The following is a 26,103-nucleotide window of genomic DNA, read 5'->3' on the forward strand; positions in this document are numbered from 1 at the left end:
AGCGGTGAAAGAAAGACAAAATAAAACTTCGTCAATCATAGAGTTGCTCCCCAAGACGTACAATGTCTTTAAAAGTTGCTCAAGTAAATGTAACTGAGTAGTATTTGTGTAACTCATTTTGTAATCTGTGTGTGTGTGTGTGTGTGTGTGTGTGTTTACGCTCATACAAATTGACCCATCACAGTTTAAAACCCTAAGAATCCCTTGTCTCGTCTTCTAAGATTAACATCAAAGTCGGTAATGTTTTCACTCTGTCCCAACTTCCAACTTTAACGTGACAACAGCAACATAATCTGGCAGTTTTCCCATATTCCGGATTATAATTCTGACTACAGGGGTCTGGTATGTACTGCGTTTTTTAACAATTTGCACTGAGATTTCCAAGTACGTAGTAGTATCTCCCTATTAACGTTTGCGCGGTTGCTTTGTTTGCCGTACAGATTAGCCATCAGACTCCTGCGATGGCAAAATAAAATGATCTTTTTGATTACGCCGGGACGATAAGCCTGTTAGCGGCGCTGGGTAAAGTGCGAGGCGTGAGCCGAGCCAAGGTAATGAACGGGTTTTTAGCTTGGGTCCCAGGGGATATTCTCTCAATGAATTAATATCGAAGGGCGCGCACACACTCAAGCCGGGCTGAGTTTATGCCCATAAAAATTGGCAAATTATGACCGCGGTGACAGAGCTCTCCATCAGCGGGGATGTTAATAATGTACAATGTGCCGCTGCTGCTGTATGTGAGAGGAAATGAGAATACACAAAGCCGATGTGTGAATTAAAGGGACTCATGAAGGCTGCAATTTGTATTACTGTAATGTTATCAATAGTAATAGTCATAAATAGGGAAATGAAACTGTTCCTCCGCTGTGTAAAGGAAAAAACGATGCGGCTTTAGTTGTTTAGTGCAGTGGTGCCACGTTCTGAGTACTCCTTGTTAACGGTACTGCAGTTTTGTAGTAATAATAACAGCGTTTATTAGTACATTCACCAATTAAATAAAAATCTATCCTACAGAAATATTCTTAAGGATGTAAAATGCACAACAAATCCGAGTTTACATCCAAATACAATTCAGTTCCATCTTTCTTTTAAATCTGATATCATTTCCCGGGCAAATGATCGCGTACACCCAAGGGTCCCCGTACCGCTGGTTTACTACGGGAGGGGGGGGAGGCATATCCACATACAGAGCTGCCGTGGCCACATCTATTTCAAGCGCACCACATGCACTTTTGAAATAAAGCGGGGAAAGGCTTTGTGCGTTAACGTCGTATCAGTGTCATCAAATATGAAATATGAAAAGGCTCCTACAAGAACGTGTAAAAGTGGAGCTGACGGACGGGAAAAGAGAAATTGGATCAAACAAAAAAGCGCAGGGTAAAAGTGAAAAAGCTGATAATGTCATGCTAAGTTCTAAGTTAGCGTGTTAGCACAAACAACAACAGTGAGATATAGCTACAGGTGGACTTCAAAACGTGTCATATTTTGTTTTTTCATTAATACAGTATCCATCCGTTTATTTACCTAATCATTTTTTTTCTTTTATAATGAGTGGCGTATTTTTTATTTATTTTAATTTTTATTTTTTTTTATCATGTGTCCATTAGGGAGCCACAACCAAAATCTTGTTCGGGACCAGGAAATGCCTAGAACCAGCCCTGCGACAAATCATTTTATTTATATTATAAGGGTTTAAATGGGACAACAGCAGAAAGAAGAAGCGAGTGAGTTCTAAAAATGTTGTATTTTTTGGTATTTGTAAAAATTCTGTGCATAAATTCACTGTTTCCTATCACCTTTTTTCTGCATAAATAGGCCTAGTTGTTTTTGCATGAACTCCTATGTTGTGGTCATGGTCTTGCGAGTGGAGTTTGGGTCAAATACAGAGATATACGTAATAGTTTCGAGAGATTTTGCCATGTCCTCCGTTTTTAGTCGGCTAATCGATCGGCAGGAGAAAGAAATGAGAACAGAAATGGGACCTGGAACGAAAGTCTGGTAAGAAACGCCATTAGAATCATCAAAGGTTGTGTGTGGCGATTTCAATTTAATTCAATTTATTTTTGCAAAGCCCCAAATCACAACAGCGGTCGCCTCTTAGGGATTAACAACATCATTGATTTAACCAACACAAAGTTAGAATTTCAAACAGTGAAACAGACATCGGTCATTAATAACAGAACATAACCCTGTGTATGTGCGTCTGTATCTGTCTGCGTTGTGTTGTTTTGTGTTAAGGAGCCACGGGACGCAGCAGGAACTTTTGGACGCACTCTCCGTTTAATCTGCTGCTTCACAAAAGTACAAAATGCGAATAACAGCAACATTAACAGATATTCATCGGTCCGGCCCATACTCTTCCCGATACTGGATTTGCGAAGAGCTAAAACAACAAACCTGCTTCACAAAAGTACAAAATGTGATTAACATGTGCCGCTATTTGTCGGTCCTACATTAGAGAACATGATGCGCAGAGTTAGCATCTCCCCCGCGCTTGTTCACATGAATAAAAGAAAACGGAGCAACATCAGAGCTCAATTTTAACTTAAATACGAGTAAAATATAATTACAGATGTGAATAAAGGCAAAAATGACAACAAAAAGACACTCTAAACATGCGATGACAATAGATAACTGACCTCTTCCCGATATTGGATTTGCAAACCCTGAATTTACACCAGAGGCAAGAAGAAGAAAAAAAAAAAACACAGAAGAAGAAGAAGTGGCTGGAGGACCAAGGTCGAACATTAAATCAAATGTCATATATGAGCAAAACTGATAAACAAACGCACCATTTTGTGTAATTATACTTATATATATGAACCGGTTGCACAAGCTCCAAAAGATCTAATTTTTTTTACGATGTTACGCTCCAAACTCTGCTGTACAAACACGGAATAATCCAAAAGAAATGTAAAATATCAAAACGTCTAACGAGGAATGCAGCTGATGGGGATAAATCAGTCTGCGGTGTAGCTTTTGGAACAACCGCATCGTTATCGTAAAGGCGAACAGAGGTAGAGTGACATGTTTTACTTCTTCAAACTCTCTTACGCAAAGATATAATGACAGACACAAAAACATACAAGCCTTGAAAAAGTAAACAAGTCACTCGTCTTTTGTCCACACACCTACAAAGTCTTGTTCAGCTCATTACCCTGCTTTAACCGGCTTTAGTACAACAGATGTACGTTTGTGACCGCGCTAATTAGCTCGTTCTGCACACTCCTCTTCCCACTGTTAGCTTCTTCATTTTCGTTGCTTGGCTGGTTTTTTTTATAGACGCAAAACTTCCTACAGACTTTTAAGCACACTACATCCCATCTGTCTTCAGCGCTGACACGTTTAGGTTTGAAATGATTGAAATAAAAAGCCTTTAAACACCACGTCGCGCGCGCGGAGGTTGTCGGCGAATCAGAAAACGCGTATGAAATCCTGCGTGTCTCGTATCCAAACAGTCCCCCTCAGAATTGCTTTTGAAACAGCACAGACAGCGGAGGAAAAAAGAAATCTGCGTTCTTCCAAGTCCTATCAACAAACAGGTGGTGTATGAACGGGAGCGTTTGAAAATACACGCGCGCAATCTCCATGGCGATTACATCCAATAATCCTCAAAGTTCGCAGTCGATTGAAAAGTCTAAACGTGACAGGGGGCTGTGTTTGAGACCCCGGATGCTGCACACAGACACAGGGAAGCACCGAGGAGAGTAAATGTTGCAGCGGGTAGTTAGCTCCAACATGTTTTTAACTATTTACAGCAAAATCTAATTAAAATTACAATTAGAACTAGAATTAAACACAATATGATCTATGTTATAATGTCGTTTCCTCATCTCAAACACACCTGGAGTTGCGTTTTGTTTCATTCACACAAACTCTATATTTATTTGAGTTCTTGTCTGAAACTGAAAACACTCTGTTCCACCTTGTGATGTCATCATGTGGTAATACAGGAAGTGCTCCACTGTGTTTTTAAACTCCACACACCTTCACTAGAATCATTTGGATCATTTAAGCCAGGCGTGTCAAACACATTTTCACCGAAAGGGCACGTCAGCAAAATGGCTGCTCTCAAAGGCCAGATGTAAAATAAATCTAACTTTTTAATTGTTTCTATATTTATTGCTTATTCAAATTACAAATATTGCACATGCATTTGCCTAGATGTAAAAATATGCCTGTGTAACTGTATCTCCTGATAAAACGACATTATAAGACCATCGTACCTTTTAGTTTAGTTTACCCTGTCGAGGGCCACAAGAAATGATTTGGAGGGCCACATTTGGCACATGGGCCTTGAGTTTGACACATGTGATCTCAGCCCTGGAATTGCCAATCTCTACTGAACTAAGGGTAAAAGCAGCTGTTAACTTGAAAACTACCACTTCATGACATCACAAGGTGGAACAGAGCATGTTTTTGAGGAGGTGACAACATTATGATACGACTTAAACGCTCATTAGAACTTATTTTGCACAATATACGACCTTTAATAATAATAATAATAATAAGATAGATAGATAGATAGTAGTTTCTATTTATTTACTGTTACAGCGCAGTTGCACATTTAGCCTGAGTTCTTCTGTCTCATGAGGTAATACAGGAAGTGCTCCGCTATATTTTTAAACTCCGCTCACCTTCACTACAATCATTTGGATCATTTCAGCCCTGGAGTTGCCAATCTACTACTGAGCTAAAGGTTAAAAGGAGCTGTTAACTTGAAAACTACCGCTTCAAGGTGGAACAGAGCATTTTGAGCTTTGTAGATGTAGACAGACTAATAATAAAGGATTACTCAAACGTGTGTGAATGAAACAAAAACACAGCTCCAGGTGCGTTTTTGAGGAGGTAACAACATCATAACTAGCCTTAAAGCTAGCAATTTGGTGTAATAGGGGAGCTTTAAGTATTGTAATTTCCTACACAAATTATTCGGGATAAAAACTGGTTACTCTGTACAAACACGTCACAGTTCAAAATGTGGGTTTTATTAGTTTGTCTGATCATATTTGAGTCTTTTTGTCCATTTTTCGCGATGCATTTCGGTTTAAAATGTGAACTTTGAACTCGATCTTCAGTAGCTCAGTTGTTAGAGTCAAATCCACTGATCTGAAAGTTGCCGGTTCGAATCCTGCTCTCGACATAAACGTTAATTGTAGAGCAGTCGGATCTACTGACCCACAGGTTGGTGTCGCGTTTCCAGCTCCCACAGGTCACTGCTGTGGTTGTGTCCTTGGGCAAGACACTTAACCGACCTCACCCCTAGAGTCTGCGTACACTGCTGCATGAACGGATGAGCTGAATCCTTAATGTAAAGTGCTTTGAGTGCCTTGAAGGTGAAAAAGCGCTATATAAACATAAAATAAATCACAAATCTAATCACAATGCTTCTCAGAAAACTTGAAATTCTTTGTTTTTCTCAAATTGTTCAGCCGTAATGGAGCCAAATTCTGTCAGTTGATGTCAAAATACTTCATAGATTCATTATTTTCTTTTAAATAGCAAGTCTGACTTCATCCTTCTGCTTATTCTTACTGTTAATAATCTGCCTCATCGATTTCTTTTCCACATTTGTGCCTTTTTTTCTGTTTGTGTCCGGGCTTGGGACCAGCAAGAAGAGGTATGTGTATGTGGACCTGCAATCCACTGTGGCCAATTTTGTAAGCAATGAAAAAGGAGCAAGTAGTGATTTTGTTTGCCTGTCTGACCTCGCCACACTGACACAGGCTTAATCTGATCTGGGCAACCTTTGAGGCCTGAGTAAACATGGCTTATTGATCAGCGCTATCAGCCACTTTGCAACATTCCAATTAAAGACACACTGATCTTAATGGCTCTGACAGACTCTTTAGCCTGCAGTTTCATTTGTGTAATCGTTTATTTCTCTTTTCATTACGTTCATGTTATTCCATGTTTTGTTTATGTTCATTACAGTGTATTTCGTGTTCATAATAACAATCCTCAACAATCAACAGACTGAGTTTAAAACAACAGGGAGTCAGAAGGAAACTTTAGTTCACAGCTCTGGGAGAAAATGTTCCCACAAATACCAAAATCAGTTTAACCCACATGGTGACACTGGCCACAGAACAATGGATTTGGCACAGGTCTGGATGAAGGGCACTTGGCACGGGGACCTGGTCTGAGTGCACTCAAATCTCAACACAACAGAACAAACACAATGTAATAACCCAGGGACGTCATTACAAAAGTAGGATTGTAGATCAGGTTAGATTCGATCTAAATGACTCCTGGGCTTTCTCTTCTATGAAAAAAACAAAACAAAAAAATGTCAGATGAATATCTCGGACACGTGGATGTTCCGGGCTCTGGCACGTCTCTGTGTCTGCGCATACTTCCACGGATCGTGTTTGGACATGAGGCACCGGGCAATGTGCTGTCACATCACTTTATAACAACAAGACGCATCTGCACCGCTCAAGCGCACAGGACAAGTGCACTTGGACACAAAAGAATACAGTGATTTCACTAAAGTTGAGATGTGTAAAAGGATAAGTGGATTAAGTGGAGAAAGAGCAGGCGTTCTGTTTACGCACTGGAGCGCAAGAAAGGCAACGCGTTTCAGCTGATTAAGGACAAGTCTATGCTTCACTTTCTCGAACAAAGCCAAAAATGCATCAAAGTATAACGGTATAGTAAAGCCTGAACATGCCCAAAGCATCCTCACGCCGCGGTGTGTGCGTCTTACCTGCCGTCAAAGTCTGCACTTGCCCCGAAGAAGCAGCTGTACAACAACAACAACTTTATCCACAGCTCCATGGTGTGGAGAGTCCGGATCTGGGCTCAAACGGTCAATATATGTCCAAAGTAACAGTTGAATGTAAAAAGAAAGACCAAACTGAGTGGGACAAAGAGAGACGCGCTCCTCCCGCTCCTCTGCGCGTCCAGAGCAGCAGAAGCCCGTGCGCTGCCTGGACTCTGCTCTGCTGTGGAGCCGCACGCGCAGCTCTCCGTGTCTCGCTCCTGAATGAAAGAACAGCTCCCACCGCGGTCAGAGCGGGACTCCGGCTCCACAGAAGCTCTCACCCAGACGCGCACCGCCGCTGGACGCTGACGTCAGGCGCGAGCAGGAGCGCGCCTCGGGATTGGCTGAGAGCGGAGAGAGGCAGCTGTTTTGGAAATGCTTTTAATTAATCGTGAAGCCTGCTGAGACAAGCGGACACCGGCCACCCAGGTAGAGCTATATGCACAGATGGAAAATGATATTTACCACGGAGCAGCATCTGGAGAAGAGAAAAGAAGTGGAACCAACAGGCCATAAAGGAGATGTACACGAGTCTGTGGTGTTTGATTGAGCTCAGCAGGTTTACGCACAGCACATTGGTCTGTTTTATATTTTATTTTCAACAGCAGTCTGAGCTGGAGTCAGGTTTTCACAATAAAACAGAGGAGTTGTCCAGTATAAACTTGTGCTTGGACTAGAGCTGCTGTTCTCATCCACCTGCACCACCGCCTTTGGACACCTCATGTTTGTGGTTTAGAGGTCTAACACTTTTTTTTTTAATCTGTGCTGTGGTTTGATTCACCTTTGTAGCAAAATCCAACATTGTTTTCAATCATTTTTGGTCTACAACAGTTGTAACAAAGCCACATCTTCATACAACATTCAACTTTTTGTGCAGCTCTTATAATTTGACACATTTTAACCCGATTGTGGTGGGACTTTTCACCTCGCTGGACGTTCACTTCAAATTTACCACGTCAAAAAAGTCTAATAAATGACTTAATGCGTCTCTAGTGCTCGTTTAATAATAATATAACTGTCCCGTCTTAAAGAATATCCTTGTAACAGTTAGAGTTGTATTTTTCTTACATCTGTCACGCCGCAGGACATCAAACTGGCGAATGTCCAAATCTGTCAGAAAAGTTGGATTTTTACAAAAATAAGAATATAACCATTATTTCTTCTACTTGTCTCTTAAACCTTTCGCCCCAGAGCTCGTCCCGGTTCACAAATGTCAGCGGAGATACTTCTGGTCTTTTTAAATATGTGATTTTTCATGTCACACCACAGGACGCTCTTTGGATTAAAGCGTGAAACTCTTTACATGTTTTATAGATTTAAAGCAGGGATAAAAGTGTGATTTTATTAAATAATGTGCACATGCTTCCCTTTATGAAGTGTTTCTGATACAAGAGGATGTATTAAAGGAAAGTGCTACGGGATATTTTAGTGTTTTTTGTTGTTTTATTGTGTGAAAATACCAAAACATGAAACAGGACTTCATTCTAAAACTATATGTAATTTAAAGAACTCATATTTGTGCAGAGTTGAGTTGATTTTGGAGGAAGAATACTTTTATTTAGGCATTAATTCAAAGTAATAACGGCGAAAACTGGCATCCCTTGAGTCTGGCTCGTCCTGCGTGGTAAAACAGTGAGGGAACATGGCCAGTAACCCAATTTGTTTTTGGTAGATTACGTCTTTGTTGTAAAACTGTTTGTTGGCATTACGTCTCTGACTGTTGGCAAAATGGTTTTGTTTTGCCGAATTAAGAAGTCAAATCAATCAAAGAAGAAACAATGGGGTGGAATAAACAGCTCGACATTGGCAGATTTGGGGATGTTTTGATTACGTGTGAAGAAATGTGTGTTGCTTATAGTGAAGATAACGAATTAATACAAAATAGATTTACGGATAGTTGAGAAAAGCGTGAAAAACGAGGTCTAAAATGTGCCGCGTTTGCCCTGGTGTTTGTATAATTACTGTCGGAGGTTTACAGTCGGTGACAGCTCTTGATACATGACGCTCTCGACCAGTTCCGCCCCGCCACCGATTTGATCCAAACGCACAAACCGCTAACATCTCCGGAGGCAGCTGATTGGACCGACGTTGCCAGAGAATAATTAGCCTATTAATCTTCAAATTTCCACACTTTCGAAGTATGGGGTTTCTGTGTGATTGATTACGCTTTAAAAGATGGGCACAGGTAATACGAATCAGCCGAGTCGTGCCTCATTACCAAACATATCAATATTTTCCGAGAGGACGAAGTACGCCAAAAGCAAATTTGTCTCCAGAAATGTCAATGTTGAGCTGAGAACTTTTTGACTATCAAGGTTTTAATGAAGTCTAAAGGGACAAATGCAGAAGGAAACGTGGCAGAAGTGTGCGGAGTTTAAGCTGGACTTTTGGGGGTTTGAGGACATGTTATACCGCAAAAAGCAGACGCGCATTGTTAATATTTTTACTCTTAATTATGATGGATTTCAGGTACAGATGTGAAGATATAGGAATGGATTTTCAACTCAAACCTCTGAAGATTCTGATCCAGTATTACGCCATTTGTTTTCTTCAAGTGAAATAAGTCAGAACGCTGCTTATAAGTTCTGTTAAAGACTTATCGTGCTTGTGTCTGCGTTATAGCTTTAATTTATGACACTGGTAGATAATTATGTTACTATCTGCACATTATAAATTGCGTTATTCATCTAAAACGACTTAAACGACTTAATAAAAGAAACATGTCCGCTGATTTCTGCGTTAGAAAACTTAGTCGACACCTCCGATGGACAGCTGCAGGTCTGTGATAATCTGTGCCAAAATAATTTAAAGAATAAAACTGGAGAATGAAGTAAGTAGTGTAACAGCCAAGTTTGTTACCAAATTAACAGCCCCTTTCACTATATGCACTTTAAATCGCACGTACACTTTAATAGCACGCAGCACTTTGAACATTATTTGCACTTTATAAAAAACAATTGCACAAAAGGATTTTAAAATGTTTATTGAACTTGTCTGCTTTTACACAGTTTTAGATCTGGAGGCACAGTGGCATTTTAATTGAAGCTGCGTGTCCTCATTCCGTGTCATTTTGGTGAAATTGCCTTTGTTCTGACCTCTTCAAATTAAAATAATCACCATTATTGAACCCTCAGTAGTAAATGCACAAGTTTGGGGTCTTTGTAAAGGTAACACCCTATAGTTTTACCCACAGGTGTCAGAATCACTGTAAGTTTGTCTGCTGAGCATTTATACACTTTGGAACACACATTAAAAAAAAAGAAAATTCTCATCCTCGCCAAAAAAAAATTGTGAAAATGAAGGTGTAGAAAGCTGCAGTAGGAGCTGGGGACAAAAATACACTATATCAACTGACAAGATGGATGGGGGCAGATTGGTATTACCTAATGCTAATGATTACACATAGTACACATTTGACCCACAATTAAGTCAATAGCAGAATAAACCACGTTTACCGATCAGGAACAGCATCCAGTCCATCAGCACATCAGGTCCTCTGCTCCTGAGTCCATCATGATCTTCACTCGGTTCCACGAACCGCTCCGGGTCCGAGATGCCTCTAGTTTAACTTGTACAAACATCCACAGTGTCCTCGGTCGCGCACTTCCTTTGTTTTGTCCGTTTCGTCATGTTTAAAACGCAAAACTGCTGCGTAAAATTACGCAACACGCGCGCGTCTGTTTACAGTAAACCACTGCATGTGACGCATCAGCGTGTCCCACAGTTCATGGACTTTAAGAGGAAAACATCACTAAACGTGTGTAATGTAACAGTTTGATTCTACAAGGGGGAGAGTGGGGCTACTCTTCCAGTCATCTGTAGGACTCATTCACTGTCCACGGCTCCAGTAACCCACAGCCCCCACCTTATTGGCCAACTTTGGTGTCAATCACAAGCTAACAAGTTTGTTTTGCACTGAGGAACAAAGTTGGCGCTGTCAGAAGTTTATTATGCCTGAAACTGACAAAAGAAATGCAGAGAAGTGACGGAACAGATTTCACTTTCCTGCAGCAGATTGGACATGGAGGCTCTAACTTCCCTTGTGGACATAATTTCTTGACTGGATTACATTCTCTGGATCTTTACGGAACGAATGAGACCAACTTTGTGTGAATATGTTGATGTTTGACAGAACCAGAGAGCTCAATGCTAAGTGCAGTGCAAATCCACATTTCTGACTTTTCTGTAAAAACGGCTTTCCTGTCAGCACTGTGGTGATTAGAGGTGTAAATGGTTTACATATTCAGAAAGATGAATGCCGTAGCTTTCATTTGATGTGTAGATTGTTTGTGTGGGTGACGCAGAAATACACGTACATTGCTGTAAAGTTGTAACGTAAAGGTCGTCGCGGGCGGGCCGTCGGAACGCCAAGTGGTTTTAACAGTTAATTAATAAAATTGGATATGTACAATATTAGGGCAATGTTTTGTTTTTTTGAGAATGTTTTTAAGTGTTTTTAGTGAAATAGTGTTTTAAAAATGTTTAACTTACCTCTGTCCTTGTGTCCAGGTGTCAAAGAGGTCCCCGGGGAAACAAGCTCCCTTTAAAAGGTTCCAGGGCCGGACCAAGGCGGGGATGTGTAGGGGGGAGGCATGTTGGGTATTTTTAAATGGTTTATGGGTTTTAAATATATTTGGTGTTTGGTTTTAGGGTTTATGTGTTTAATATGTATAAAGTTTAGTTTGGTTTATTGGTTTTATGGAGGCAATGTTATTTTTTAAACACCCCGATTAATTAACAGTAGTTTTATCCAGGGACAGTATAAAAGGCGCCTGAAACAATCGTACTATAATTGATGGAAAAAGAAATAAAAATTGTGGATCACACCTGTGCTGTTGTCTTCTGTCCCACTTTCTACCGCTAAAGGCCGGTCTACGTTACAGTAGAGAGAAGTGGGAGATGAAAACGAGGATTGATCGGCGTCTTGAAAATGAGCGACTAAAAACTGCTCAAACCTGCACGAATCTCTCCAAAAACAACTTCAGGAGAGGAAATGTTGAGGGGAAACAACTAAAACATGGTTAAAAGCTCTGAAAATGTCTGCTTTAAAGGTGAAGTATACACATTTTTTTTGTCCACCACATGTTGACTGTTTCTTTGCCTGGAAAGTTCCACAGTACGACATTAGACATCATCTTATTAATTCAGTTACACAGTTGTTTTTAATGCTCAGAAATATCTTGAAAAACCTGCCTTTTCACAGTGAGTAAAGTCGCCTCTTCACCTCTTCACCTCTCCACAGACGTGACCTGTAACCTGGCCGGGCGGCGTCACCACATCGCTTGTTTCCATGGAGATGGAGCAGCTCAAAGCAATTCTGAGTAACATTCCAGGCAAAGCAATCACATTTTCATAGAGACAAGCAGGTGGCGAAGCTTTCACCAAAAAACACATTTAAAGTGATGAAACGATGCGACAGAACGGCGTGTGTGCAAGACAAACGCAACATGTACAACGTAACGCACGACGTCCTGGAGATGGATGTGCGTCTTACGAGATGTTTGCTCAAAAGTTACAGCAACAACAGCCCAGTAATTGTTTTTTTGTCATTAAAGTTTTTTGTTTTTTTTAAATAATTTTCATTTTAAGAACAAAAAACAAACAAAACACAGACAAAACATATGACAAATGACCACGTTAATCAAGCAGAACGTCAGCAGAACTATTACGCTTCAGAAATGACAAAAAGTGAGTCCATGTCGCGTTGGTTTTGTCCAGTGTTGTGTATTTTAGAGATGAGTCTTTCAAATCCAGGAGTCTCCGTCATGGGTCTAAACCAGTCGTCAACCTGTGGCCTGTGGGCGCTTTTCCAGACCATCGCAATTAGTCTGGCGGCCGCAATAAAACCAGCCGCCGCCAACCCGGTACATTTCCACTGTGAATTCAAGGGGCAAGAGACACTTAATCTCTGTTAATATTACAAAACAGGAAGTATAAGTGGAAGTTTGTAATAAAATTAAGTTAATTTAAAGCACGCCTATATAAAAAAATCTACTTTTCAGAGAATTTAACCATGTGATACTTTTTCCCCTTCTCATTTCCCCTCTCGAAGTTGTATTTGGAGTGATTTCTGCATTTTTGAGCAATCTTTAATCACTTATTTTGAACTCCCGTTTCCACTGCCCCTGCACACGCCCACTGCTCTGTACATACTTCATTCTCCAATTTTATTTTCTTAATGTGTGATATGCGCAGAGATAAAGATAAAATAATCCTTTATTGACTCTCGTGGGTGAAATTTATCTTGGGACAGAGGGTCACCTGCTTTAACACAAAGAAAAAAACAACACAGCAATGAATTCGCTACGTTACTCGCTAAAAATCTGCTCGTTTACGGCGATATCGACTCCCATTGGGTGAAACGTGGAAGTCAGCCGATTTGTTTACTTTCTGAAGCCGTTTTAGATCAATATTTCAATTTAAAATGTCCACAAATGTCAAAGATTATAACTATAGAGCAGGAGTCTCAAACCTGTGGCCCGGGGACCAATTGCGGCCCGCGAGACGATATTTTGTGGCCCGCAGGACAATATGAAAGTTTAAAGTTATGTGTGTCATTACATTGTTGTGTGTAGTAGGTTCCGCCAAATCGGTAAACCCCAAAAACACGTGTCACTCGCTGTTTACTGTTTACTCCCGTCACCAAAGATTCAACAAATAACGATGTATATCCATAAAATCCACAAGAATCGCCATATTTCCTCATGTATGTTGAAAACAGCGATGACGTTTGAGAAGATTTTAACAAAGCTTTTTTTTTGTGTAATACTTTAAGCCTCACCCAGATAATTTGAGTTCGAGACCCCGGCGATAGAGCGACACAAGCAAGAAATCGATTGTTTTGTTCGCTCTACAAATCCTTTACCCGACACATCCAGGGTTTTTTTTTTTCTTTTCTTGCCTCAAAACCAAAACTCTGACCTAATTATTGGGTTTAGTGATTATTCTCGTGATTTTTACTGACCTTTAACAACCGCAAGAAGAAGCCATTTTACCTGCAGCGTCGTATTCTGAACAAACTGTACTCACCTTAAGCCTTTATTCCAACAGGTCAGAGCGGTCGTCTTCTTGAGAAAAATCCCATTCTCACCTTTGACTGTAAAATCCAGGGAGGAGACCGTATAGCGGCTTTCCCATTCCCTATTCGGACCAGGGAGGCTCATCAGAATTCCCCCCACACAGTCACGGTCTAAGCCGGGCTGAGGGTTGCAGACACAGCCCCTTCGATAGACCGGATTGATTTCGGGAGGAGCGGCGTTGTTGATGGCTGGAGATGTGTTTCAGATAAATGTAGTGAATTAATGAAAAGATGATAGATTTGCCCGAAACTAAACATACCAATGGATTTTGTTTTCCATTTTGTTTCAGTTGGATATTCGTAGGACCCGGTGTTATTTCGTAAGCTCCAATATGTGCCACAGTACAACAACGGAAAGAAGATAAGACGCTGTAAATCTGTATCAATGAGTACAATGTAAAGCAAACACAATGTGGACTATAGAGACTTACAGCGTAACTTTTCTTATGGGAGGTCTGTTTGTCTCCATGGAGATTGCTTTGCCTGGAATGTCGCACAATATGACCATAGACCACATGTGTCAAACTCAAGGCCCGCGGGCAAAATGTGGCCCTCCACATCATTTTATGTGGCCCTCGACAGGGTAAATTTAAAGGTATAATGGTCTTAAAATGTCATTTTATCAGTAGATACGCAATTACACAAGCATATTTTTACATGTCGGCAAATGCATGTGCAATATTTGTAACTAGAATAAGTAATAAATACAGAAACAGTTCATTTAGGTTTGATTGACAGCGTTGCTAGGTGCTCATTCCCTGCTAAACCAGCGGTGTAAGCGATGTGGTTACCTTCAACGGTCTCGCTCCAGATTAGCCGTTTGGTTGCTATGATCCTTGCGTCCGAATTTCACCTTTTCGCCTCGATGAGCTTCATTTGACTGGAGCTGAACACTAGGGGGCGTTACACTCCCTTAGTCCACTTTTTATACAATCTATATGACATTAAACATATTTATATTTATTTATTCAAGTGTTGTTATTGCAAAAAAACATGCTTTTCCTTTGCCGTACTAGAATAAAGTGTAATTGCACATCCACTACAGTAGGTGGCAGTGGCGCTCTCATCGTCAGAGTGTGCGCAGATGGCATTATTACGTAGCACTTGGCTTCAGCGTGACTACAGTGGGAGACGAGGAAAGACCGGTGTGTTTACTGCGTCTAAAAATATTGGCGGCGGACGGTACGAAGCTAAATAACTAAAGCCGTTAAAACATGCCGAATATTCCCAACAATCATTCCGCTTTGTGAATGTTACTTCAGTAAACTAGCGAGCACTGTTAGCATCATATACGATGGCGTACCAAATTGCTCACGTAAAAAACAATGTTATTAAAGTGATTTTTTTGGTGTAAGTTGATCAATATTTTTCTTTTTTTGTTTTTGTTTTGGTCTGTATAACAATTTTATAGACAAATTGTAGTATTAGCGTCGGAGCGGAAGTGAGTAGTACTGCAGTAGAGCAAGAAATCACCGCGGAACATTCTAGGCAAAGCAATGACACCTGAAACACCTTCAAGAGCTCATTCAGAACGATTCAGTGATTATAGTATTTATCCATCCCGTTAAAACAGTCTGATCATTCCTCACACATTCAGGTTTACGTCCCCGTGTAAATCAAATAAAGACATCGTGCTGCGTCAACACGACATTCCCCTCGTCCTTTCCTCATTCTCCCGCTTTCTCGCTCAAAACTACGACTGACCTCCTTCTGAGCGACTTTAAAACGCACTTAGACGCTCTGCTCATAAGACGCTGCTCCCTTCCCTATCATTTCCTCGTCTCCTCTGTCCTTTTTAAACTATTTCCGTCTTATTAAATCCTGGACGATTTCCACATAAATGGGTTGTAATTGCTTCAAAGTGAATCATTTGGGTTTTATTAAATGTAACTGTGCCGCTCATTTTAACATTATCAAGATGGTGAGTTTGTTTTTCCAGGAGTTTCAGCTCGTTTTTGTATCTAAACACATTGAACTGGCGGTGATCCTGACCCATTATGTGACACTTTATATTAAATCAAGGTCGTAACAAGGCCGAACATTGTGGATATTTGTTTACTTGAGTCTCTTCACAATTTCCTGGAAAGTTTTCGATTGCCCAGGATTGCGTCAGGACTGTTACGCCAGCAAAACTTATAAATGTATGTATTTAAAATTGAATAGAAAGTTCCAGCTCGAACATTTACTATCGAGAACAGACTGGCATTAAAAAAAAAACATTATTGAAAGCACCGGAAAACAAATCCAAATGTTTTTCTTTGTTTAATGGACGAGTACTTGGCTTTGAACTTAAAAACTTTCAATGTTTCGCTTTCATTTTTGTCTTTGCACAGATTTCCTTGTCCAGTCCCGCTCAGAGGTGAAAAATTTAAAAAAATCCAGATCACTCACATCAGACGGAAGTTCACACGACGTCTTGATAATCTGATTACTCCAGAAATCAGATAATGATCAGATGTTTGGCATGTAAACAGAGCTGTTGAGATGTAACAGGTGTTTTCTGTCTCACAAACAGGAAAACATCGTCTCAGAGTATTTATTTCATTACACTGTTGTCATGGGGACAGTGGCACAGGACACTCATTTCATTTTATTTTTAAACAGAAAAATATAAACATTAATCAAACCTGACTGATTAAAGTTTTCAGCAGCAGGTTCTTATTCTGTAGCACAAGAGAAAAAACTGTCACATGACGAACAGACCACGTCAAAGGCACGACTCACACACTCGAGTTCAGTGACGACAGTGTAGCCTTCAGCAACAAAGTCTTAAAATGGCTTTTTTTAAACGGGCCTCAGAGCTGCATTAGTGTTACTCACAAATCAGAGCTGTTCACTCAAAACCACGACTAAATCCATATTTGTGCTTCACTCGTTATCACATCTATTAAAGGCTGATTAAAGAAGAGGAAGCAGCAGCACGTGCAAGTGTCTCCCACTTCAGTACTATGGATGTGTAATTCATCAAATTTTAATCTAAATCAAAAATCAATACTTCCAAATCATCGGTGATGTCCTTGGGGATGTGTCGAACCACCGGCCCTGTGTGAGTACAAGTGTGTGGTTTGGAGCCAAGATCATAAATTAAGACTGAAAATCATGTGTTTGATTTTTTTAAATAAGAAAACATTTGGATAAATTGAAGATCACGACTGAACAATAACTAAACATAAGTTGTTTTTGTTTTTCTGTCATATCAGCCGGCCTTAGTGGGAGACTTAGTGACTTAGTGGTTTAATTTTAATTTGTTTGTTACAGGTACAAGTATAATTACACTGTAGAAGTCTAAACCAGATCTGTTAAATATTTTGTTCACCGAAAAATTATTTTTAGCAATCGCCTTTCAACGCAAATAAAATACATTTTTTAGTTTAAACATGGCCCTTTCCTGTATTCATTTGAGATTTGAATGTTCACATGTTCATGTACCTACAGTCGACAGTAGATATCATGAAATAATATGTAGTATTTTACAGTAGTACCTCATACACCACATTAAAAATATAAAGTCACATTTTAAAGTTTTAAGATCTCAGGCTGCAACATCTAATCAAGCCGCTGACCTATTCCCCAGCTGTATCAAATATTCATTTGGGCTGAACGCATTACTGGATCTATAGACGCATCCATTCTTTATGAGCTATAATCACACTTTCTCCACAGACCCGTGACAAATGCAACATTTGAAAAGTGACTGAGTTTAAAACCATTTTCTCATTTTGACAGTGTGCTCAGTGAGGCGTTAGCAGACGGGCGAGTGGACGAGGCGGCTAATGATCGGTCCCATCTTGTCATTGTGTGCAAATGAATTTCAGACACTGTCAGCTGGAATGACGAGAGCTTTGAAATAATAAGTATTTATTGTAGTATTGGAAACTAGTATTATTGTACTACCACTTATAAAATAAAAATGACAATAATTACCAACATAACACAGCAATTTCTTATAACAACATAGACTGCCTGGGCAAAAAAAGTCACCACCTGGATTTAACTAAACAAACAGGTACAAGGTCGAGGTTCAGCAACAGTCTGTGCTCAAAGAACGAGGTCGGCTGACACCTGAATATACTGAATGACTCGAACATCATCAATGCAACATACTGGTGAAAAATTAACACTGGAGGGAAATAAATCTTGTGACATTGCAGAAGCGAAATCGAAACAACGCCACAGCGAATGAGCCGTGATCAAATTGTATAACCTTTTTTTTTTGGTGTTGACTCTTTTTTTTGACCAGGCAGTGTAATTCCTAAAGATGAAATGGTAGCAAAAAATTGAAAATAAAGACACACGTTAGATATCCATGAATCTTAGGGAGATTACAGTGACTTTAGACCGATGCTAAACTTAAAGAGGGGGTGTTATGCAAAATCATTGGTTTCTTTCTTTCTTTCTTTCTTTCTACCATGTTATAATGTTGTTCCCTTATGAAAAACATGAAGAACTTTTAAATGTCATTCATGCATGTTTGAGTATTTTAGCGATCCCTCCGTGGCTCTATTCAAACTCTCCTTGACACAAAACTCTACACGGCAACTTGACAAACCTGATGTGCCGTGCAGTAGACTCATTAGCGGGAGACGTACGGATTGTTTTGTGATTTCGAACGTCAAAAACAAAAGTGTAACATGATAATACGTCGTTTTCGGTGAATATAGCAGGTTCAAAACAATACAAGGCAACGTGGTTTTCTAAATATGCAGGTAATACCCCTTTAGAAATAAAATACCCCCGTCTTTAACTCAACCTATTTTAAACATATTTGAACTATAGATATATCCAATCAGAAAAATCGTTCCTCGTCTGTGAAATCCACTCGTTTCATGTCATAGTGGAACCTCCAGCTCAATGTCAGGCTAAAACGGCAAAACAACGGCGAGATGGGCAAATAAAATCCCGTATAAAGTTTTCGTAGTAAACGTTCCAATTTCGCACAAGTAGAGTTATGAGCTCTGTTCTCGCTCTTGGCCCGGTCTTCCCACCAGCATGTTGTTCTTCGGCGAGCAGCTCTCCGGCTCCATTGTCATAACCCGCACCGAGTACCCATGATCCTCTGCTGCCCACGAGCGGTCCAAGTCCACCAGCCCCATGCACTGCTTGCCTGAAGAGTGACAGAATGATGTATCAGCCAAGAATGTAGAAAGGAATAAAACTGCAAATACGGCAATGCCAGAGCTGTTCTTAGGGAATATAATCCAGAGAGTGCGTTAGGAGTTTTAAGACTGAAAAATGTCCCCTGAAAACGTAAGCAAGTTTAGTACGGAGTGGCAAAGTCTATGGTCTATAAGTCAAAGTTATTATTGCTATGGAAACACTTTAATTTAGTGATGACATGTTAATCTACAAGTGATAGTTGGTATGTTCGTTAGTGGTTATACAGGCGTTAGCTGGGGTTTAGAAAACACTAATATCCTACATTTTAAGTTAATAGCATCACATTTTTTTCATGTATCGTATTTTCTGGAATATAAGTCACACTATTTTATTCTTTTAGTTTGGCCAGGGGTGCGACTTAAACTCAGATGCAATTTATATGTGAAATATATGAGTTTTTTCTTCATTATTATGTATTTTTTGGCTGGTGCGACTTATACTCCAGTGCGACTTACACATTTTGCTCATCAATACTATATTAGTATATTGTAAAAGGCAAGTTTATTTGTCTAGCGCAATTCGTACACAAAGTAATTCACAAAATAAGAAAAACATTAAAATCACACAAATCTAAACAGAAATAATCACAAATAATCATCAGAAAATTAAAAAGCAGCTCATTGGGCCAAAATAAGACTGCTGTGTACTGTTTGCATCAAATTATAGATGTTTTATTTATCCTCCGAGAATCAGGAAGTGATAAATGGTCATATTTTTGCATCTTCAAAGCCGTCAAAGCGCTTTACGTCGAGGAATCACACACACATTCATACACTAGTGGAATTGCACCGCCAAATTGTGGGTCAGTGGATTTCGTCGCTTGACCAATGAGGGATTTGAACCGTCAACCTTCAGATCAATGGCCAAATGCTCAACCAACTAAGCTACCGTCTACTGCTGTCGCTAACATGACTGTGACGGCCTCCAAAAGTTGCGAAAAACACTTAAAAGAAAACTCATTCCGGTGAATAATTAGGATGGCCAAGAGAAACGAAGAATAACTTTGGATTTTGAAAGGAACGAAAAAAGGAAGACCAAAAGAAAAAAAACAACTACAAATCGCCTCGCTATTGAGATAAAAGATTAATAAATATTCATAGTTTAGAAAATCTGCTGTGGGTCTATCAATTCAGCATTTTTATTAAGGGAGAGGAGCTCCACGGTAACACACAGGGGAGGGGCCTGACGTGGACAAAAGAGATGAAAACGATTTTTATGGAGAGAATATTAATGAAAAGAATGAGCTGATGGATGAATAGTTGTTAATAAAGTCATACAGAATAAACATTTATAAACACTATCCAAGATCTAACTACTTCGGAAGCTTATTAATATTATTTCGCCTTTAAAATGTGGTTTCTAAACTAAATTATTACCGTTATTATCGTGAAAAGGTGCGTCCATAAATCTATCTATAGTCAAGTGTCAAAACGCCTTATTCCGGTATATTTCAGTGCTATTTGAGTCATTTTATTTGCCATTTTTGCCATTTAAATCATTTGTTTTTCGCTCTTTCCTCTTGCTGTTACTTTATTATAATGTGTGAGCTATTGTGTCCAAGTAATTTCCTTTGTGGATGAATAAATAAAGACTTAAGTCAATTCAAAACGGTTCTGTTTAGCCGTGCGAGTGACTGAAAAGGCTTTTACTCAGCCCTTTTCTCATTTAATGTTAATTTTATGGTGATTATTTATGTTTTCATTGGGTTGTATTGCGACTGTAATGTCTTTCTTAGTCTGTAAAGCAGTTTGAATTACTTTGTGTACCAATTGTAAATGGTTATGTTTTTATATAGGACTTTTTCAAGTATTTAAAGCCGACACTGTGGGCAAGGCAGGTTAAGCGTCACAACAACAACAATATTCATCTATAAAAGCGACAAAAGGATTCAAACCGGCGACCTTCAGATCAGTGGACAAACGCTCGACTGCCTACGTCAAACTGTGCTACACAAATACATTAGTTTGCCTATTTTCTTTGTTTTTCAAGGTGTGAAATTAGACTAAAACTGGTATTCTTGTTTATTTATAATTTATCTGATGTCCCTTAAACGACTGTACCATATAGAAGCATTTTTTTTGTTCTTTTTCAATTTGCCAAGGTTGAACACATTACATTTTGCACAATAGAAGCCCTTTATTGCTTTTACCGGCCTTGTCTGAAATGATTTAGTCCCGGAACAAAAAGTCACGGAATTACTTAGCACAAAATGTTCATTGTATTGATATGAACTGTTGATGTAAGTAGAGCTGCAAAGTTTAATGTGAATAATAATAATAATAATTCACTATTAAAAAGTATTCTTATCCATGTTTATCCATATTTTCACCATAGTAATCATTAACTGGACTGAACATGTGTCAAAGGTCTTTTTATAACAAAGAAAGAGGAATTATTAAATCTAAATGTAAAAAAAAAAAACGGAAAAAAGAGAAAATTTTATAGATAAATAATAAATAAATTTGTATGTATGACGTTGCTCTTAAAAATCTGAAAAACAGAATTATTTCAATTTAAATCATTCGGTGGTGGAATGTTTCGGCATCACGGTAAAGCACGGTCACTTCCTGATTATTTGACACTAAAACGCTTTAAAGTTAAATGCAGACGGCCCCTAGTGGACATATTTTGAAGCGACCACGAAGAAAAGGCGTCAAATTGTTAAATAAAAGCACCAGGATCATAAAGAGCGGATTAATACGAACTTTTTAAGACCAAAATGACGAGGCTCAGGGCTGCAGTTACAAACGGAGGGGTGACAGTTTTTCAATGTAAAGTGAATTGGAGCCAGAGTCGATGGAGCCGGAAGCGCAGCCCGTGAGCACTTTCCATTTGAAACGTGGTGGCTAGTACGTTAGCTTTGTCCATTTATATTTACAGTCAATTGTTAAGACACATTTGGCTCGGGTGCAGGGCCTTTAAAAGTGTTAAATCGTAATGTACAAGAGAAATAATCGTTTGAGCAGTTTACCGTTTGAAAAATATATCCTAACAACAAGTCAACTGCTAAAATAATCACGGGTTGCAGCTCCAGATGTAAACACACTGTTATTATCATTCACTGAAACATTTGACATAGTACATCAAAGTAGCAAAGACCAGTGAATTTTGATTACGGCTTAGAAAGAAACATTTCGCTGAGTGTGTGAATACGCAGAAAGCACTTTATGGGAGGCAGTAAAACGCATTCTTCTATATAGCCATCGTCCCAACACCATAATGCTGGATCTTCAGGGAGCAGCGGTCCCTGCAGTGAGTGGAGCTTATAGAAAATGGATGTAAAGATGGACTAAAGGTGTCATTATGGCTGATAATGGCTGCAGTTTTATCTAAGCCCAGCTCAGATGATTCACATGGTCTCTGGGGGAACAGCGGAGTTATGCAATTATCACCTGTGCTGCTCTGTGCAAAGAGGACTGCTGAGAAAAGTTTATCCACCCACTGTTTTAATAATAATCACACACATGCCTGCATATTCTGTAAACCACACATGGAGGTTTTTTTAATTTAAGAACGTGTTGGACAAACCATAGGACACCATAAGAACACATCTACAATGGAATATGCCTGATATATCCATATGCTCATATACTATCCATCCATTTATCCATTTTCTTCCACTTTTCTTCCACTTTTCCAAGGCCGGATCGTTGGAGCAGCCGTCTAAGCAGGGATTCTCAGACTTTCCTCGAGGCAGGCACTTCCTCCAGCTCCTCCAAGGCGTTCACGGGCCAGAAGATCCCTCATCTCTCCAGCATGTCTTGGGTCTTCTTCAGTGTCTCCTCCCGCTGGATCATGCTCGGAGCGCCTCCCCAAGAAGGCGTCCAGGAGGCACCCGGAACAGACAACGCCTCAGCTGGCTCCTCTTGACGTGGAGGAGCGGCGTCTCTACTCCAACGTCCTCCCTGAGCTCTTCACCCCGTCTCTAAGGGAGCACCCTGCGGAGGAAACTCTTTTCGACTGCTTGTATCCGCGATTTTGTCCTTTCGGTCATTCCCCAAAGCCATAGGTGAGGCTAGGACCATAGATTGACCAGTAAATCAAGACCTTTGCCTTCGAATTCAGCTCTTTCTTTACCAGATACTGTCCGATACATCGACTACAGCACTGCACCGATCCGCCTGTCAATCTCACGCTCTATCCTTCCCTCACTTGCAAACAAGACCCTGAAATACTTAAACTCCACTTGAAGCAGGGACTCTCTAATTTTGCATTGGGGTAATTGAGTCCGCCTTACTAATAAATACAAAACTCACTTGAATTAGATCCGGGCAATTAAACAAGTTCAAATCAGAAGAGAGATTCATGTCATGTCTAATCGTAAATGAGGCTTGGATTTTTATTATTGAGGCGTCTTCACCCAGTCCTCCAACAGTAATAACGGGTTTAATCCATTAATCCAAAGTTTTCTTCTCTGAACACAGATACTCAATTTACTTTTTTGCCCAAATTGTTACATCGCAGGTAAAAATCCAAACTTCTTCACTAGACTTGTTGTTCTGCCGTCAAATTCCCACATTTCCGTGGCCTAGTGGCTTAATTTGTTTTAACACCTAGATGCCTCTTTGGAAACGGACGTGCAGTTTCATGTAGTGTGTTTTCCAAATGTAAACATAACTGTAAAATCTGAAAATAATAAATGTAAAATGCTAATCCAAAGCATGTCTAAAAGAGAATTAAATGCCGTAATGCACCGTATCTATGAACATGGAAACAACTCATCCTGCTCTTCTCCATAAGGTCAAACCAAATCCAAAACGCCGGTGACGACTTAAACCAGCCGTGAGCTTGGCCCGGGTCTGCCCTGAATGTAAACACGCTCAATTTAAAACCCAGGCACTGATTCTCCACATTTGTGCCGGGCCTCATTAGGATTTTCCAAACCCTGCAGATCAATGTTCCTCTGATCTGGTCCCATCACACTGTGAGGGAGGCTTCAAAGTTTCAAACCGTTTTAACCTGTGTCGTGTTGAAAGCCTATGTAGCTCGCGGGTAGCGTCGTAAGCTTTATTTTAATTCATCTGCTCTTTTAATACCGTGATCCTTCGCATTAACAAGTGCTCTCAAGTCCTCCCCTCACTGTTTACTTGTCTCTTAGCGTATCCTTTGAACGCCGACTTCAAATGTATTCCGCAGTTTAGCCGCGTGGCAGCAGGTGACAGCCGAGGTAAACAGCGCTATATCGTCCGCCGTTAACGTTGCGCACACAAGAAGGCAGGCGGTCTTGGGAGACAGGTGATCAAATACGGCGGAGGGATATGTTAACTGATCCGGAGCAGAAGCCGCGGTGACAGGCGATGTCAGGTACGTTTTAAAGGCCTCACGGTTGAAGAGGCATCGGGGAGAAAGCGAACGCGAACGTTAGCCACCTTCACACGGCGCTTTGATAAAAAAATATCCGCAGCGATCAGGGTGAACACGGATCTCCCCGCTGTATTCGCCCACGCTCCCTCAGCTGTTGTCTCCAGATGCTCGGGCTCAAACTGTAGATAGAAACGCAAGACGGTTCCCAGGCATGTCCGAAGTCCAGATGTTTTTTAAATGACATGGGAAATCAGAGAAGCAATGTCAGGATTCGTCTTGTTACTGTCAGCGTTAAGAATCGAGTGCACCTGTTAGCCTGTCGACGTACAGTGTTTTATAGTCTATTCTTTGAAAAACGACAATGTTTGACGAGTTTGTGTCTTTGGGAAATACACAATAAAATGGAAGAGGCTTGGACAGAACGTTTAAAACTGACATGGGCGAAATCTCATTCCCTGGTCAACTGTTTTTTTTCGAACTCTTAACACTCAGTAGACAAAAGAAAATGATGAGCAACGAAATGTCTTTACTCGTACAACTTTTGGTCCAGCTGACAGATTTGAATTTTGTTTTTACTATGGATAATACCTGGACGACTGAGGGATTACACGAAGTACAACAATTTCCAGTAACCAACCAAGTCCCCACTACAGACTATGACAATTCACAGCTGTTAGATTAATCAAAATGTTAAAAATAGCAATTTTAATGGTCAGAATCACCAAATCGCAAATACTGTAAGTTTCAATGGCTTAATATCCTCTTTCCATGTAGCCCGATAACACATTTTGAAGTGCGATAAGTAAATATAGAAGATAAACGATACTATTAAAACTAATTTACGCCACTGACGCAATAACCCAAGAGCAGATTTAAACCACAAAAACTATTCTAAATCTACAATATTGTTAAAAAATATGAGCTGTAGTAAGTAAATAAATAACAAAATGCAACACTTAACTACTTTTTGTGTCTATAATGAGTCATAGAAGTTATTTATTCAAACTTCTACAGCTCGAATCTTATAATACAGTGTTAAAATAACCACAAAATTCCCAGTAGTGCAAAGAAAATGATAAAACACATGATAAAAAACCCAAAAAACACTGTTCCATCACGACAGACCTGTTTCTATGTAGATATATTCTTCTAAAACCTAAACAAATAAGAAATGCATGTGATATTTCTATAAACTGTTCACCGCGAGAACTGAGTCTTGATTTTAAATAATACATTTCAAGTCTAATCAAAGTCAGAAATAGTCGACGTTCGGCTGTAGCCAGGACCACTCAGTCTGCAGCATTCACCTCATTCGTAGGTAAGAAGTAATAATTCAACATCTTTGAGGCATTGGGGCTAATCACTCTACTACTGTGAACCTCGACAATGGCTGAAATTATATAGGAAATGTACAGAAGTGGCCAATTACGGTTGATTTTCGGCTTTTTTAAAAACTTTGGCAGCAGTTCAAAATGCTTTTCCAACTCTTCTGAACAGGATCTTGTTGGAAGAAGTTGGAAATCTGCTGCTTAAGCTATTGTCAATCCCATGTGAGGAAATCTGAAAAGAAAAGCCCAAACCTCCAGGCAACATCTGATTATAATAAGGGAATGATTTTTAGACGTATTGTATTGGGAGAATTACCTATGAGGCGTCTCTCTGGGGGGAGCTGCACTGCAGTTTGGTCTGCGAAGCGGCACAGGATCATGTGTTCCTGAAACAAACAGAGCACAAAGCCGCTTAAAACACGGGGATGGAAACAGTGCAAACACTTTCCCATAAGAGAAAGAAAACATTG

General features: G+C 39.9%; 2 protein-coding genes across 4 annotated transcripts in view; both read right to left on the reverse strand.

Moving 5' to 3' along the window:
* The window catches only part of npnta (nephronectin a), a 126,145-nt gene extending 119,088 nt beyond the window's left edge, over positions 1–7,057 (reverse strand). For both annotated transcript variants that reach the window (XM_033974743.2, XM_055223876.1), the window contains exon 1: positions 6,710–7,057. In XM_033974743.2, the coding sequence (XP_033830634.1) occupies positions 6,710–6,780 (71 nt within the window). In that variant the 5' untranslated portion in view covers positions 6,781–7,057. The remainder of the gene's footprint in view (positions 1–6,709) is intronic.
* An 11,606-nt stretch (positions 7,058–18,663) lies between these two features.
* The window catches only part of gstcd (glutathione S-transferase, C-terminal domain containing), an 89,456-nt gene continuing 82,016 nt past the window's right edge, over positions 18,664–26,103 (reverse strand). For both annotated transcript variants that reach the window (XM_033973248.2, XM_055223861.1), the window contains exons 11-12: positions 25,950–26,019; positions 18,664–18,948 (exon numbers count right to left, since the gene is read on the reverse strand). In XM_033973248.2, the coding sequence (XP_033829139.1) occupies positions 18,791–18,948; positions 25,950–26,019 (228 nt within the window). In that variant the 3' untranslated portion in view covers positions 18,664–18,790. The remainder of the gene's footprint in view (positions 18,949–25,949; positions 26,020–26,103) is intronic.

This window comes from Periophthalmus magnuspinnatus, chromosome 1 (genome assembly GCF_009829125.3).
Source record: "Periophthalmus magnuspinnatus isolate fPerMag1 chromosome 1, fPerMag1.2.pri, whole genome shotgun sequence".
In the NCBI taxonomy this organism is placed as follows: Eukaryota; Metazoa; Chordata; class Actinopteri; order Gobiiformes; family Gobiidae; genus Periophthalmus; species Periophthalmus magnuspinnatus.